Source organism: Calidris pugnax, unplaced genomic scaffold, assembly GCF_001431845.1.
Source record: "Calidris pugnax isolate Ruff unplaced genomic scaffold, ASM143184v1 scaffold69, whole genome shotgun sequence".
NCBI lineage: Eukaryota > Metazoa > Chordata > Aves > Charadriiformes > Scolopacidae > Calidris > Calidris pugnax.
The window spans coordinates 6973303-6988425 of NW_015090859.1; the positions used below are offsets into that span (position 1 = coordinate 6973303).

Below are 15123 nucleotides of genomic sequence, written 5' to 3' on the forward strand. Positions count from 1 at the left end.
GCCCGGCAGTCATTCCAACAGCGGCGTATCTGCCTTTTTTTCTTTCTAATAACAGCTTCTGACCTAGCTGGGCACTGCTTGTACAGTCAGGTGGGTCTGTGAAATGCAGTGTTTACAACATCAACTTAATACACTTAGTACCTTAATACTAAGGCCCAAGTATTAAAAGAAAAAAAGTGTCTTAACCATCAAGTGTCAGAGGAAAGACACTGGGGAGCATTTGAATGAGCAGCCGAGAGGTTCTCACATGGGGTGTGACCAGAGACACGAAGTGGCTGATGTGAGAAATACACAGCCATGGGGACAGAAAACCTCATCTTTTTCCTTTGCCACTCTTCAAGAGAGCATTACCTGAATTCAAACGCCTATAAAATGGAGTTAAAAATCTATATTCTCACCAACCCCTCTAATTTCTACTGTCAACCTTCAGTTGTTCATTAATTAGTCAGGGTTTGTGTTCTAGCCTTATGACTGTCAAAGTTCCCTTTAAATCCCTACTCTCTAGTAGAATTTCTTTCTATGGAATCTTTTCTGAGGTGGAGGGGGGAGGACAGAAGGGCAGCAAAGCGGTAAATGCATATACAACTCAAATTCTTGGAGCGTGTAAGGAATACATATTTGTTTATCTCCAACATCTGTAATATCCATCTGTTTTAAAACAGGCAACTGTGAGATTTTCTGATGAAAGTGTGATTTTCATCACACTCTCTTTCAATAGATGTATTTCCTGTGGTTACCACTGACGACAGGAGAGCTGTTATTTCTTCAGGGCTCCTGGTGACTCAGGGCAGAGGAGGGTACCCACAGCTTCCCCTGCCACAGCTCAGCGGGGCAAGTGATACTTGACCTTTTCCTGGCAGTAGGAGCTTCGTGAACTTTTCCCTGCGTTTGGGCTACTGCCAAGTGGCCACACACGTGTTATTTATCAGCTCGTTTGCCCACGGCAAGTTGCTTGTTTGGGTCGGCCCTGCAGACCGTGAACACAGGGAACAGTTAAATCTGCAAAAACGGAAGAAGAGGCTGGAGGAAGCTGAGATTTTATTTCTGAAGGGCTGTCACGCTCGGGACATCAAAGCCCAAGAGCGTTTTCGTTTTGCACGGCGAGTGTGGCAGAGTTGAGTGTAACACAGTAAGTTCTTCGAGCGCTGCCGGGTAATGTTACTCTAAATAGCCTGCAAGCCGACTGGCGGGTGCAGGGAGCTACTCCTTCCAGGTGCGTGCCTCTATAAAGACCTCTGGAGCCTGCATCCGCCCACCGGGAGCTTCCAGCACCCTCTGTCTCAGCAGGTACAACCCAGGGGTCCAGCAAACCTCGGCTGAGGTGCCTCCGTGTTCTCTGCTACCTAACACGGGACCGCGCTTGAATGAACTCCTCTATTTCAGGTCAGCTGTGTTGGCCAACCAAATCCTTAACTAACCCCTACTAATTTGCAAGGAGGTGCTCTCGTTGCTGGTTTGGAGTATCTGGATGCATTTACCTTGTGGACTCAAATATCATATGGGTTCACTATAGTGATGGTTCTAGCGCTGACATTTCCTTTGTTTACTAATGTTTATATTCATCTTTTTATAATACTTTATATATATATATTTTTTATTTAGTGCATGAGAAGATGAGAAAATTGCATGGGCTCTGAGAGACAGGGGTGTTTGTGTATGGCATGAATGGGGAGCTGAGCCCCGTCTTGCGAAGCACAGACTGCAACTGCCTTTCCCCTGGGAGCAAATGGAATTGGCTCTTGCCCAGATAATCCAGACTAAAGCAGGCTACGGTGTGTAACTTTGCAGAGAGGCAAGAGAGACAGAAACACATTTCAGCAGAGCTGTGTTTACAGCTGAAGCCCCAGTGACCCAGTCCTGCTGCTCACTAACCTACTTTGTGTTGTTTTTTTTTTTTTTTTTTTTTTTTTTTCCAATATAGCCAAGCAATGGATTTTGGAAGTTTGAGAAGCATCAAATTTATCCTCTTAGGGGATAAATTTTTACCTTAAGGTTTATCATCATCTTACAATTTGCCCTTCAGCGTCTAATTACCTTATTAATTTTATGCAGCATTCTCAAATAGATGTAGTTTTGGGAATTATTCCTTCTTCCTTAGATTCTGAAGAAACCAAATGTTATTTTGTTAGTAGTTTTGTTCACAACAGTTTAAGACTATTAATGAAGTCAACGTGGGTTTAAGAAATTTGAAAAGCAGGGAATTTAATTACATTTTCCTTTCAGGGCTATTTTGCAAAAGAAACCAGCTGCTAACATTCAGAAAGAGACAGTATCTTGAAAGGGGACAGATTTTGGTTGCAATATTATTATTATACTAAACCAAAAAGCTGTTAGAGATACACCATTTTCATTGAAAAATGGACTAGAAAAATGTCAAAATAGTATTTGTCAGTAGAATTGTCAGTATTTACAATTCCAGAAACACAACTGCAACTTGAATATATTAGATGTAGAGTATGTAATAATGCAAAGACCATCTATTTGCAAATAGCATACTCAATGCTATGTCAGTAGATTCAGGTACAGTTTGTCATTTAAAATACTAAAATAAAGCTGTGCATCATTAAGGCCAAGATGCTAATGTATTTGAAGTCTTGAAATTGTGAGACTGAATCTGACCTGCAGTTTGCTGCGAAAAAACTGCTTTACTTTTTACTCAAGTTTACTCATTAATAGTTATGGCAGCAGGCTACATAAAGAACAACAAAAACCAACACCACCTTTCTATTTTGCATAAACCTTTGAAAATATACTATTGTAGCACCTAGAAGCCTCAGCTACAAACCAGAGCCCAGTGCATTAGGTGATGTATAAATGCAAGGGCATATTCTTTATCCCCCCAGTTTACCATTTAAGAACTCAGGCAATTGATGGACCTAAGGACCACAGCAGTCTCACCACTAGGTGTCTTTTAGACCTCCTAACCATTTTAAGAACTGATTTAATAAGAGCAACAAAGCATCCTTATAAATATTTAAGCAGACTCTTCTTTTAGAGGAGCTCAAAGGACAAAGCATGAGAAAACATAGCAATTTTTGTTCTGATAACATCATGTAACATGTCTAACTCAACTTCGAATTCAGCCTGTACTGAATGAGTGATAATACAGTATATATGTATCATGATCAGAGATTTGATTGTATTTACTGCAAGTACTTAAACAAATCAACAAATATATATTTACTAAGCTTGTTTGATTCAATTGTATTTACTGCAAGTACTTAAAAATGGATCAACAAATATATATTTACTAAGCTTGTTTCCAAGCTCTTTTGTGGTATTCACAGCTATGCATAGCCAACTGAAATTTTTGACCTGTTGCAGTAAGAACTTATCTAAGCAAAGAAAAAAAACATACAGAATGATTCACTTTCTACCCAAACTGTCAAGTTAAACAGTCTACTTATTACACAAGTCTTTCTTTTTTTTTTTACATAAAAGGGTACTGGACAATACAGAGGTTTGCCCTGCTTTGTAATTTCAGGATTGGCCTTGCATTTCAATAGTACAGTTTTTAATTTGGTAAGGCTCTTGTAGCATAAAACAAAGCAAAACAAAAACAGACTTTGGAAATGTAGCACTTCCCATGTTTAAACATGAAACATTCAGAAGACTGGGTCTTCAAATAAGTGTTTTCTGGCTGTAGCCATCACCAGTTCTGCCATTCTTCTCTTGCCAATTACATCACTCTTAATATTTTTTGCCAGAGATTTCCTAAAACATTAGGACGTGACCAGATTTTATGCTAGCTGAAGATACGAAAAAAGAGACATTGCTGAAAACAGGAAGTATTCTCAATTACATCAGTCAATATTTTTTGCCAGAAATTTCCTAAAACATTAGGACGTGACCAGATTTTATGCTAGCTGAAGATACGAAAAAAGAGACATTGCTGAAAACAGGAAGTATTCTTTTCATTACATGAGATTGCATAGAAAACATTTGCTGTTGTAAGCAGACACACTTTCAGGTGTGAAACGTGAACATGGATGCGTTCACTCCTACATCAGAGAACACTGTAACTGCAGCATTATCACCAGTTTCATACCTACCATCATTGTATCTCCAATTATACACAAAAGGTGCATAGCCAGAATCTGCTACTCTGATAAATAAATAAATAAATAAATAAAAATTAATCTGCAGAAATCAGTTTACTTCAAAAAACTCTCTTTTCTGAAACAGCACAAAATCACTGCCATGGTGCACAGCCAGAATCTGCTACTGGCTAGATAAAGGCCCTCTGATAAATAATTAATTAAATAAATAAAAGTACATCTGCAGAGATCAGTTTACTTCAAAAAACTCCCTTTTCTGAAACAGCACAAAATCACTGCCATAACTGAACAAACGCAGTGCAAGAGGAGTCAGAGCACGAATCCTGTCCTTGTGCATAAACAGGGTAGCAATAAGGAATATATCAGGTATCAGTAAAACTGCAATGGTGTCAATATCATGTGTGCAAATACACCACCCACACAAGTCAGCAGTCACTCTGGCTCCTTGAAAAACTACCTGCAGGCACTGCTGAACCTCCCGGCTGCTGCCAAAGCTCTCTCTCCTCCTCCTGGCCAGGATATCTTAGAACAGCCTCCTGCGGTATGATGCAATCCAAATTACACAACGCTTTCTCTGCAGTGCACGTGGCTGGAGAGGGCAAACAAATACGGATTCTCAAAAATATGCAGTGCAAGAGGAGTCAGAGCACGAACCCTGTCCCTATGCATAAACAGGGTAGCAATAAGGAATATATCAGGTATCAGTAAAACTGCAATGGTGTCAATATCATGTGTGCAAATACACCACCCACACAAGTCAGCAGTCACTCTGGCTCCTTGAAAAACTACCTGCAGGCACTGCTGAACCTCCCGGCTGCTGCCAAAGCTCTCTCTCCTCCTCCTGGCCAGGATATCTTAGAACAGCCTCCTGAGGTATGATGCAATCCAAATTACACAACGCTTTCTCTGCAGTGCACGTGGCTGGAGAGGGCAAACAAATACGGATTCTCAAAAATGAACAGAATAAGGCCAATCATGGATAAAAATCACAGAATCAGAATGGTTTGGGTTGGAAGGGACCTTAAAGATCATGGAGTTCCAACCCCCCTGCCATGGGCAGGGACACCTCCCACTAGACCAGGTGGCCTAAAGCCCAAAAAATAGCATAGGGCAAGTTACAAATAATTTTTTTTTCTCTTTATATATATTTATGTGTGTATATACACTCACAGAGGTGCCACCACTAAAGAAAACTCCAGTTAAACAAACAGTTTCACTGGCATATTTCTCCCCAGGCAAATTTCAATCCAGTCCCACTCCTGCTTTTGCTGCTTGTTATCTGGGATCAAGCAGCTCCCTCCGACGCTGGGTGCTGCTCTGTGCACTGAAGATGCACAGTCACTCATAACAGACACCGAGTTCTCCAAAAAAGCTTACCCATCCAAACTTCTCCCTGTAGTTATTTCCTGATTGCAAGCTACATTTCAGGATAATTCAATTAGTTGTTCTGCAGGAAAAGGCAGAGAAGAGAAAGCAACTGTATACAAGGAGACCCAATGGCAGCAGCAAAGCGGGAGTGCCAAGTCCAGAGTTCTTTGGGAAATGATAAATTGAATAGATAAAGTCATAGACATTACAAGACAGTTCATCTTTCTCAGCTGTTGCTTTAACTGATAGGAGCACCATGCAAGTAGCTCGCTTTTCAGGCTGATTAGTAGCATCAGTTTAGTGACACAATGCTAAGATTTTGCATAAATTATAAAATAATAAACATGATAAGCCAAAATATGTTACAGTATTATTGCATTACGAGAAAGTGCTTGCAGCAACATCCAGCAGAAATGTCACCTTTCATCATGGTTTTGCGGCCCCTCAATTCATCATTGAAAAAAAACCAACACCAAAACCAAAGCCCACCCAAGCTACTCACTGTCTTGAGGTATGACTCTGAGTCATACCTCAAAAAGAGTGCCCATAATCTCTAAGAACATTATTTTTCCCCTTCCATTTCAGCTCTTTTGCCATGATCTCTGCACAGCAGCCACCGTTCCCCAACAAAATTCAGAGAGCAATGGACTGCCCGACTGAGGAAGAGGAAACCTGTGAAGAGCAGTACGACTCTGAAAACTGCACTTGCAGCTCCAAGTGTGCATCATCAACAGCAGAATCCGATTCAGGTTCAATTCAATTTAAATATTGCAATTGCCATGGCATGCTAGTATTTCATGCTTTCACTTCACTCAGTCTTCAAGTAGTAAATGTCACCGTGTCACTTTTCCTTTTGATCGCTATTTTTTTTCCCCTACCATTTGTACTTATGTTTGCATTTATTATCAGACCAAATTCTACAAAAAGGACTATCTCTGTAATTAAGATGGATTTTATTTAGACATCTAAAAGTTATTTCTCAATTACAACCAGAGATACGATTATAATATGCACTAATTGGGCTGGCACTGTTGAAGCTGTGGTATTACAAACTCCAAGAGGCTAAACTGCTCAAACACCTACCAAGGATTCCAGGCAGGCATCGGTTAGAATCCATGCAAGCCAAAGCAAAAATTTTCTTTGCAGTTAGTTTTGCATCATTCACACATATCCTGCTAACAGGCTTCCAACAACAGCACAGTCATTCAGAACAGTGTTTGAAAACTTATTTTTCGTGACGTGAGATAAAGCAGCTCAGCAGAGCTCTCCTGAAAAATCTCACCTACATATTAGCACAGCTGTAGTATTGACTTGCTCAACAGCACCAAATGGGGCCAGACACTTCTCAGCAGCGCCCAGTCACAGGACAAGGAGCAACAGACAAGCTGGAACACAGGAAACTCCATCTAAACATGAGGAGGAACTTCTTTACTTTGAGGGTAGCAGAGCACTGAACAGGCTGCCCAGAGATGGTGTGGAGTCTCCCTTCTCTGGAGATATTCAAAACCCACCTGGATGCGTTCCTGTCCAACCTGCTCTAGGAGAACCTGCTTTGGCAGGAGGGTTGGACTAGATTTCTCTAAAGGTCCTTTCCAACCCCTACAAGTCTATGATTCTGTTTATATCAACATACATTTAAAGAGTATCTTACAACCCTCCTTTTATTTGAGGAAGATTTAAAACACAAACACTAAAGAGTATTCTTCAATGTAAGAGGCAAATCCTAAAACCTTCTTTTGTAAAAAGCAGGTTTTTGAGGAGCATTTAAAACACAATCACTAAAAAAATATTCTTCAATGTAAGAGGTAAATCCTAAAACCTTCTTTTGTAAAAAGCAGCTTAATGTTCTACATCTGTTGGCCCCCAAAATGAAAACTACAGCACACACCCCTACATGGCATACTCTGGCCTAGTAAGAACTACAGCACACCCCAAAATACAAGCTAACGTGGTCCTGAAAGTCTTCTAGCTGTTATTAGCAATGTTACATATTTGAATGAGTAGATTTTTCTAAAAGGCTCATTTCTATCTGTAAATTGCCCGTGCAAGAACTCAGATTGGCAGGAAATTACCATTGCTCCTTTCACTCCCTGGCCAGCCAGACCATCCCACTTCTGGAGAGCAACCAGCCTCATGGTGGACAGCTTTTCTAGTCCATGTGCCTACCTACTATCTTCACAATATACATTTTACCCTTTAACAAGTTGCATATAAAAATACAAATTGTGCATCTTCTCTCACAGATTCACCAGTAATTCTTAAAATACTACAGAACTGGGTTCCCAGAGTTTCGCACTACTTCGACAAAGAGCACTATACCTACGTAGGCCACCGGATCGTCATCCAGGAGTCCATAGAACACTTTGGAGCTGTCGTGTGGCCAGGGGTATGTATGTCACTTCCCTACGCAGAACGATGTTGTAAAGTACTTCATCAGAAAGCTCTGCCTTATGCTTTATCTGACAGCTCACGCCAAAAGAACTGCAGCACCTAAATATTTGTAAATTGGATGCAAATATTGAAAAAAGGGAACTTGGGAAAACATCTTCAGCTGCTTCCATATTTCCAGTCAGTCACCACTGGGAAGCAAAGTCAACAGTACAAAAAGGAGGGTGAAAAAAAAAAATAAATTGAGAGAGATTAAATAAATGGAGTTTAAAACAATTAAATATGCTTCTTTTAAAGAACAGGCTGGAAAAGCTCCATTGCAGTATGGAAAATTGTACTTGCAAACAGTTCTTCTTCACTCTTTGCTTCTCCCGCTCTTAGAAACAGAACTTTACGTGGACTGAGAAAACTGCCTTTGAGGGAAGAGAGGGTGAACTGATAAAGACATGAAAATTAGGATTTCAAAATTTTTCAGATCCGCATTTATTGAAAAAGCTCACAGAAAATGGCAGACAATTTCCAAACAACAGAGAAAAAGCATGGGTAGGTGAAACAGTATCTTATTTTGAGATGTCAGATCATCAGTTCTCACATTAATCAGGTGCCAGAATGCAGATGGTAAAACTTTCCAAGAAAATCGAGAGGTGGTACAAGATGGACAGGTGATTCATTAGCTGTTAGCTTTCCAGAGCAGGTAGCCAGTGTTGCATTATGAAAAGCACAAGATTTAAAACAGTAACAGTAACACAACTCTAAAGAGGAGAAGCAAAAGGGGAACGTTAATTTCTTTGGCATCGGTTTACGTTGTTTATGAACAGCCGATTTATACTCCATCGATAAGATCTTCACAAAACTCTGATAAGCAATACCTCCATACAGTCATACAGTGTGGTTGTTGTTTGGTTGGTTTTTTTTTTAAGTTTATATTATTATGAATAGACAAGTGTTGAGTTGGTAAATAACAGCTTTTTAGTATTTCCTTTGCAAAAAAACCCTAACAAATTGTTTTTTAAAAAAAAAAAATCTCTGCTGAAGCCTGAATCTACTTTGTGATAGTGATAAACCGTAACATTTGTAATAATAAATCAGAACATTACTTTTTACATCTTGTTAAACAAACCTCTTTGCTGTTCTGACTGTATGGTTCATATCTAAACACTGCCTATCGTGAGCTGCCAGAGGACTCAGAAGTGTGTACCAAATCCATACCCCATAAACTTAAAAGTAAGCTAAATAAGCTTTTAATTTTTTTTTTTAATATAAAAAACAGGACACATCATGATTCTTTCCATATTACATTTTTATGTTACAGCCTTTAGTGTTTTTCATTTTATATAAAAAACCCCAAACCTGTATAAAAACATCTAATGAATTTTTGTGCAACTTACCTGTTACCCTCTTATGGATATGTGTTAACCATTTTAGGCACTGGCTTTATCTCAATATCTGGAATCAAATCAAGAACAATTCAACCTCAAAGACAAAAAAGTTTTGGAAATTGGCGCTGGAACAGGCTTGGTTTCCATTGTGGCCTGTATCTTAGGTCAGTAAATTCATATTTCCTTTTAGATTTCTTGTGAAAAAAGATCTAGATCTACCACTGTCACTTTAAGGCAATGAAGCAACAGTTGAAGTAAACTTTGTTTGTCACTGCTTTTTAAAAAATTATTATTATTGTAAATAATGTTTTATTAATAAAGCAACTACCCTAGTTATTGGTGAGGGGGAAGCTGGGGAAGTTACGTAGATAAAGTTGTTGTTTGATTTGTTTGTTTGTTTTTTTTAATATATACGTTCAACATACTATACCTATGAATTGAAACGAAATCATGTTTTCCTTAGGAGCTTACGTTACAGCTACCGATTTGCCTGAAGTTCTTGAAAATCTCTCATATAATATTTCAAGAAATACGCAAGACATGAATATGCACAAACCTGAAGTGAGAAAACTGATATGGGGAGAAGGCCTCAACGAAGACTTCCCTGTATCAACTTACCATTATGATTTCTTACTGGCAACTGATGTTGTGTACCATCATGCAGCTCTGGACTCCCTGCTAGCAACAATGGCGTATTTTTGTAAGCCAGGAACAGTATTACTATGGGCAAATAAATTCAGATTCAGTACAGACTACGAATTTTTGGAAAAACTTTGCGATATATTTAACGTTACCATTCTAGCAGAATTCCCAGAATCAAATGTCAAGCTGCTTAAAGCCACAGTAAGAGAGAATTAAAGAGAAAACTGTTACCAAGTTTGATTTACTAGCAGCACCTTACAGTTTGGAATGTTTTGCAGCATTTACGGTGCACCTTCTGTGCATTTATGCTTGTAAAGTTGTGGTTGTATCTGAGTTTTGCATTACAAGTTATAAAAAACCTGGCAAGACAAACGATATAGCAATTTGTCTCTGGTTGATACGTACGACCTGTTCAAACAGACCAATTTCACCCTGATGGAACAATGTTAGTAGCAATAGTTAGCAAAAAGGCTTTAACAGACAGCATTGATCTTCTGGGCTGCTCTGAATTTCTGTTGTTTGTAAGGTGTTTTCTTTCAGCAAGTTTGATTTATGTACTCTTTCAGAAACCAATACAATTTTTAGCTTAATTATTTGTTTTTATTAATTATAAAATAATCTTTTAAAGTATCAGAGTGCACGTGGTGGTTTTTGATCTTCAACTTCGCACATTTATTCTGCTGTGGTTTACATTTTTAACATTATTAAACATATATGTATAGCTTTACAATACCTGATTAAGATTTAACTGTCTGGCACTTTTATACATGTATCAGCCTGTCCTGATACTCAGCTTCACATAGATTTTTGAGTTTGCCTGAAATTAACTCCAAAATGAAGATTTACAAGAGCACCTGCGCATCAGCAATTCCAAGTTACAGGTTGTAACAGTTTGAGAGGTTGAATTTTTCTTAAAAAAAAATTAAATGTAAACTCTTGCAAACAATACAGGTAATGATGTCCTGTTACTTTAAGTCTAATAAATAAGATTTTAGCTACTCTTGAAGTAGCTTTAAGGCCTTCATAGAATTGAAATTAAGATCAAACATGTTAAAATTCAGTTTACTGTAAAAAATACAGAGCTTTTACAGGTTTGCAGTTAAAAGTAACAGTTAAGAACCTAACATGCATGCAGTAAGCCTTTCCAGCCTAATTCCAAATCCTTGGTGTTGGCAGTTCTGGCACATCCATTGCCAGCAATGGGATGCACAATAAGGAGACTCCCTGATGACAGGAGTCAGGTTGACAGGTATTAAGCTGTACCCAGGTGCCTTTACTGATAAATACACACAATTTAATAATCAGCATTCAGTAATGAAAACATGCGTTCCTTGTCAAACTTATCTTTTCCTATCCTGCTCCATATAAAACCACTTTAAGTTTACAACTGTTGTTTTTTTTTAGAATACACAATAGTCAGGTGGATACATCACAGGAAGCCAGTTTTCAGTAAAAGTTGCACAATGAGTCCATCCAAGCAACTTCATTAGCTGAAGAGAAAAAAGCAAACATTAAAAAACCCCAAATAATTAGAAGCTCTAGGGTCTTACTCTTTTAAAAATCTGAATCCTTCCAAAAACCACTGCACTGCTATCAGCATCTTACTAAAGATATTACTATCAGAAAGATAACAGATTGGAGAACAGGCAGAATTACTTAGTCCTGAAAGGTGAAAAAGAAAACCATTCTACATGGTCTACAGTCTTTCAATTCAATGCATAAACCTTTTGTCCTAGGACTTACAGTAATTCCCACTAACTCTCTACCTATATTCCACCAGCAATATTTGTGATTAATAATAGTAACAATAACAGTGGTTAAACAGTAACATAATATGATTTTAAATATGCAAAAGATCTTTGGCTAAGTTGTCTCTACTTTATGCCCCACAGCAAGTTCCAGAAAGTAAATCTGCTAAAACTAACAGTCACTCACTAACTAGCCATTCTAGAAAAAGAAAGAAGAAATCACTATTAAAAGTGAGGTCAAGCCGCAAAAACCTGGATAAAGTTAAAATGTTGAGTTTAGCGCATTCTACAATGTAAAAGGTATCAAAAATTCAAAAAGACTGGCATCTTACTTTTAAAATCTTACTCAGCATGAACGTAACCCATTACTTAACCAAACACACCTTACCTGAATGCAGTTTTTCAAGTTGTCCTTTGTTGGCTTCTCTTCTGCAAGTTTTGTGGCAAACTTAAGACCTCTTCCATACATTTTATTTACCAACGCGTGTTTATAGGCAAATGTCAAAACCTACAATGTGAAAACAATAACAAATTAGATTATTTAATATTTTCATCTTACAAGGCTTAACAAGTAATAGCAGATTCTGCTCAGGTAGCAGAAGTGATTTAAACAAAGGAAAACATTTACATAAGATAGCTTGCATTTTTCTTTGGAGTGAAACAGACGATTAACAGTAGCAGCTATAAACATGACATTCCTAGAGACTATTTCTGACTTCAGAACATTTTACGTAACACAGATATCACTATTCTATTTTTTTTTACTATTCATCACATTTCTAGCTTCTTTGGATTTTCACTCTCTAGAGGCAACTGTATGGTATAGAAAAAAAAAAATAAATCACGAACTAGGCATATCTTTGATCCACAGAAACAAAGACCCAACCAAGAGTTTTGATTCCTAGGAAGTCACAAACTACTGCAGAAACAAGTGTGAACATACGTAGTGAATGATGTATACACACACAGAAATGCACATAATTATGAACAAGCAATGAAGACGGGTAAGCAATGAAGTCAAGCCCCAGGTTTTGGGTCAGCTCCTCAATATTGGTAATTTATTAAGAAGAGATTATAAAAAAACCTTCCTCTTAATAAGACTAATTCTGAAGAGATAGCTTACAATACTTGTCAATGCTATAACTAACGTGAGCAAATGAAAGTGTTTACCTAAGAGCTAATGTAAATCAGGTTCTTAACAGAGTTCAGGGTTTTCCAAAATTTGTCATACCACTTCACCAGTTAAAGCACTAATAATCAGTGCAATCAAGACATTGTTTCATATATTCCCTTTGGAACACTCATAGTAAACAGTTTGCTTTTAATTTTTTTTTTTTTTTTTTTTGAAGCAGTAAAGCAGACATGGCAGCAAAGTTAGGGAATACGGTGGTGTTTCTGTTGTTGGCAAAGTTTGACATCTCGTATTAGAGCTTTTCATTTCTCCTCACTCATTACAATACTCTTCCTTTCCTTTTACTCCTTCAACAAAAGCTACATTTTCTCAATGTCCACTTAAAATGTCCCATTAAGAAAAGCTAACAAAACCACTTCAAGTATATTCAGAAATATTTATTTTGCATCACAGAAAAAAAAAAACTTTTTAAGAAGATAAACATTAAGGAATCCATGAGCCCAAACCTGAAAGGACTGAAGAAACGTGTCTGATTTTAGCTGCCTGAACACTTCTATGAATGTTAATTGCACACACAAATCTTTGCAGGATCAATACCGAGCTAAATATATATATAAGAAGCTTAATCATCAAGCAAGCAAAGGTGTAATTTTGAAGCTTAAAGTAAATGCCAAACACTCAGAATTGCTCATTCTTCTGTCTTCAAGTACTTATTTTGTTAAGTATTTACTTAAGCTGTTGTAGTTTCGAACATACACATATATGCAACAATGAGCATACAGCACCGTTCACATATAGATTTTCCAAATATTGCTATTGGAAAAATACTTTGCATGCTACATTCTCAATCCAATTATTTTGGATATTTTCCTAAAGCAGAACACATTAGCAAACACTTCTGAGTAACTGCTCAGTGGATCTGTTAGCAGACTTAGTTGGTTAAACTAAACTTAAAAAAAAAATATCCCTTCTGTAAAAGATGATAGAATCACAAACAAAAACAAAACAAACAAAAATTAAATGAAAAATGCATTGGAGCTCTCAGCAAATATAACATACTGGAGGCTAACCAGAAATAATGTCACTGCTCTATTAAGAAAGCTCTTACCTGACCCTCTAAGTTTTGAATGGTTATTGAACATCAGTGATAAAGGCAGGAGGAAAGCCACTTGACAGCATTTCTTTCGTAACAGGGCTTCCTAGAGTTTTTATGGCAAGAAAACACAGCATTTTACGAAACACCCTTGCTCTGGCCAAATAAAAGTTTGGGTATTTCTAAATGAGAAAAAAAGTTCTCTGCTGGACCAGAAGGTTGAAAACCATGCTCCAAGAGGTCTTGATAAAAGACAATAATTTCTGTCTTAGTGCTTGGAAAAAAAAACACCTAATCAACTGTATACAAGTTAAATAAAATACTAAAAGTTCATTAGCACTTCAAAAGTTAAGAATGACACATGAGATGCTTTAAAATCAGAACCGGTTTACAAGCAAAAAATGTTAGATTATAAATAATACTTCATAACTTGTACACATATTGGTCAAATTAAGCCTTGTAATTAAAATATTGCAAGCTTTACAATATCACAGAAGTGAAGATTATGATCCTTGGTATGTGTAAACCAAATGTAAACTATGTAAACCAAATGTGCTATTAAGACATAACAGAGAAAATGGCTGCTATCTGAATGTATAACAACAGCAAATAAACCCATCTGGAGTATCTAAAAGCAGTTGCTAGATGAAAGAATGAGTTCTAAGTATTTGATATTATTTCATAATTTCAATAAATATGATTAAGGCTAGCTTTTACAAAACAAGCGATATGGCCCAGGAACTGGCCAAAAAGCAATAAATAAAGGGTAATAAGAAAAGGCAAAGCATATTTCTAGTATACGTTGCTGGGGGAAATAATTGTAAGATATTTTATTCCCCAAGCCTGTAACCCAAAGCATGCTATGAGCCAGACCCAGGGAAGTGGCTGGATGTCCACCTCTTAATTAGCTGCCTAGCTTGTCACTGGCTGTGTAAAGATGTGTATTTAGGACAGTGAAATGCTGTAACGATCTCTCTCAAGACATCTGCGGGGCTGAGGTATTTTAAAGCCTGAAAACATTCTGTAAAAAAGAACATTTTTTTGAACCCAGCAACACTAAACTACTTATACTTTTCTAGTATCCTAATACTGATACCCATGAAAACAGACTTGCATAATAAGCTACTTCATTATTTAAACAGTTGATTAAAACGTATCTACATTTACAAATAATTAAAATACTAGGTTAAGCAATACAATCTTAGATAACACACTCCAACCACCTGTAGGAACACTGAAGTTTTAATGCTTATAATTACCAGCAAATGAGATTTTTAATGTTCATATACATGTATGGTAATTAAGGTTCCTTAGC

The 15123-nt window shown here is 37.4% G+C and overlaps 2 protein-coding genes across 2 annotated transcripts in view; one reads left to right on the forward strand and one right to left on the reverse strand.

Annotated features, from left to right (window-relative positions):
- The first annotated feature begins 1210 nt into the window (after positions 1 to 1210).
- METTL21C (methyltransferase like 21C) lies at positions 1211 to 10465 on the forward strand. The gene is made up of 5 exons (XM_014944150.1): positions 1211 to 1383; positions 6012 to 6175; positions 7670 to 7812; positions 9240 to 9357; positions 9657 to 10465. Exons 2-5 carry the CDS (start codon positions 6022 to 6024, stop codon positions 10049 to 10051), a joined length of 810 nt encoding a protein of 269 aa, XP_014799636.1. The 5' UTR covers positions 1211 to 1383; positions 6012 to 6021; the 3' UTR covers positions 10052 to 10465.
- Positions 10466 to 10691: 226 nt separating this feature from the next.
- Positions 10692 to 15123, reverse strand: part of TPP2 (tripeptidyl peptidase II) — a 61384-nt gene continuing 56952 nt past the window's right edge. Inside the window, exons 29-30 of the mRNA XM_014944151.1 lie at positions 11972 to 12091; positions 10692 to 11325 (exon numbers count right to left, since the gene is read on the reverse strand). Coding sequence (XP_014799637.1) covers positions 11236 to 11325; positions 11972 to 12091 — 210 coding nt within the window. The 3' untranslated portion in view covers positions 10692 to 11235. The remainder of the gene's footprint in view (positions 11326 to 11971; positions 12092 to 15123) is intronic.

Coding starts and splice junctions, on each gene's coding strand:
- METTL21C (XM_014944150.1), top strand. CDS start 6,022: ATGATCTCTGCACAGCAGCCACCGTTCCCCAACAAAATTCAGAGAGCA. Junction 6,176..7,669: donor AACAGCAGAATCCGATTCAG/GTTCAATTCAAT, acceptor CTTCTCTCACAG/ATTCACCAGTAATTCTTAAA. Junction 7,813..9,239: donor GAGCTGTCGTGTGGCCAGGG/GTATGTATGTCA, acceptor TAACCATTTTAG/GCACTGGCTTTATCTCAATA.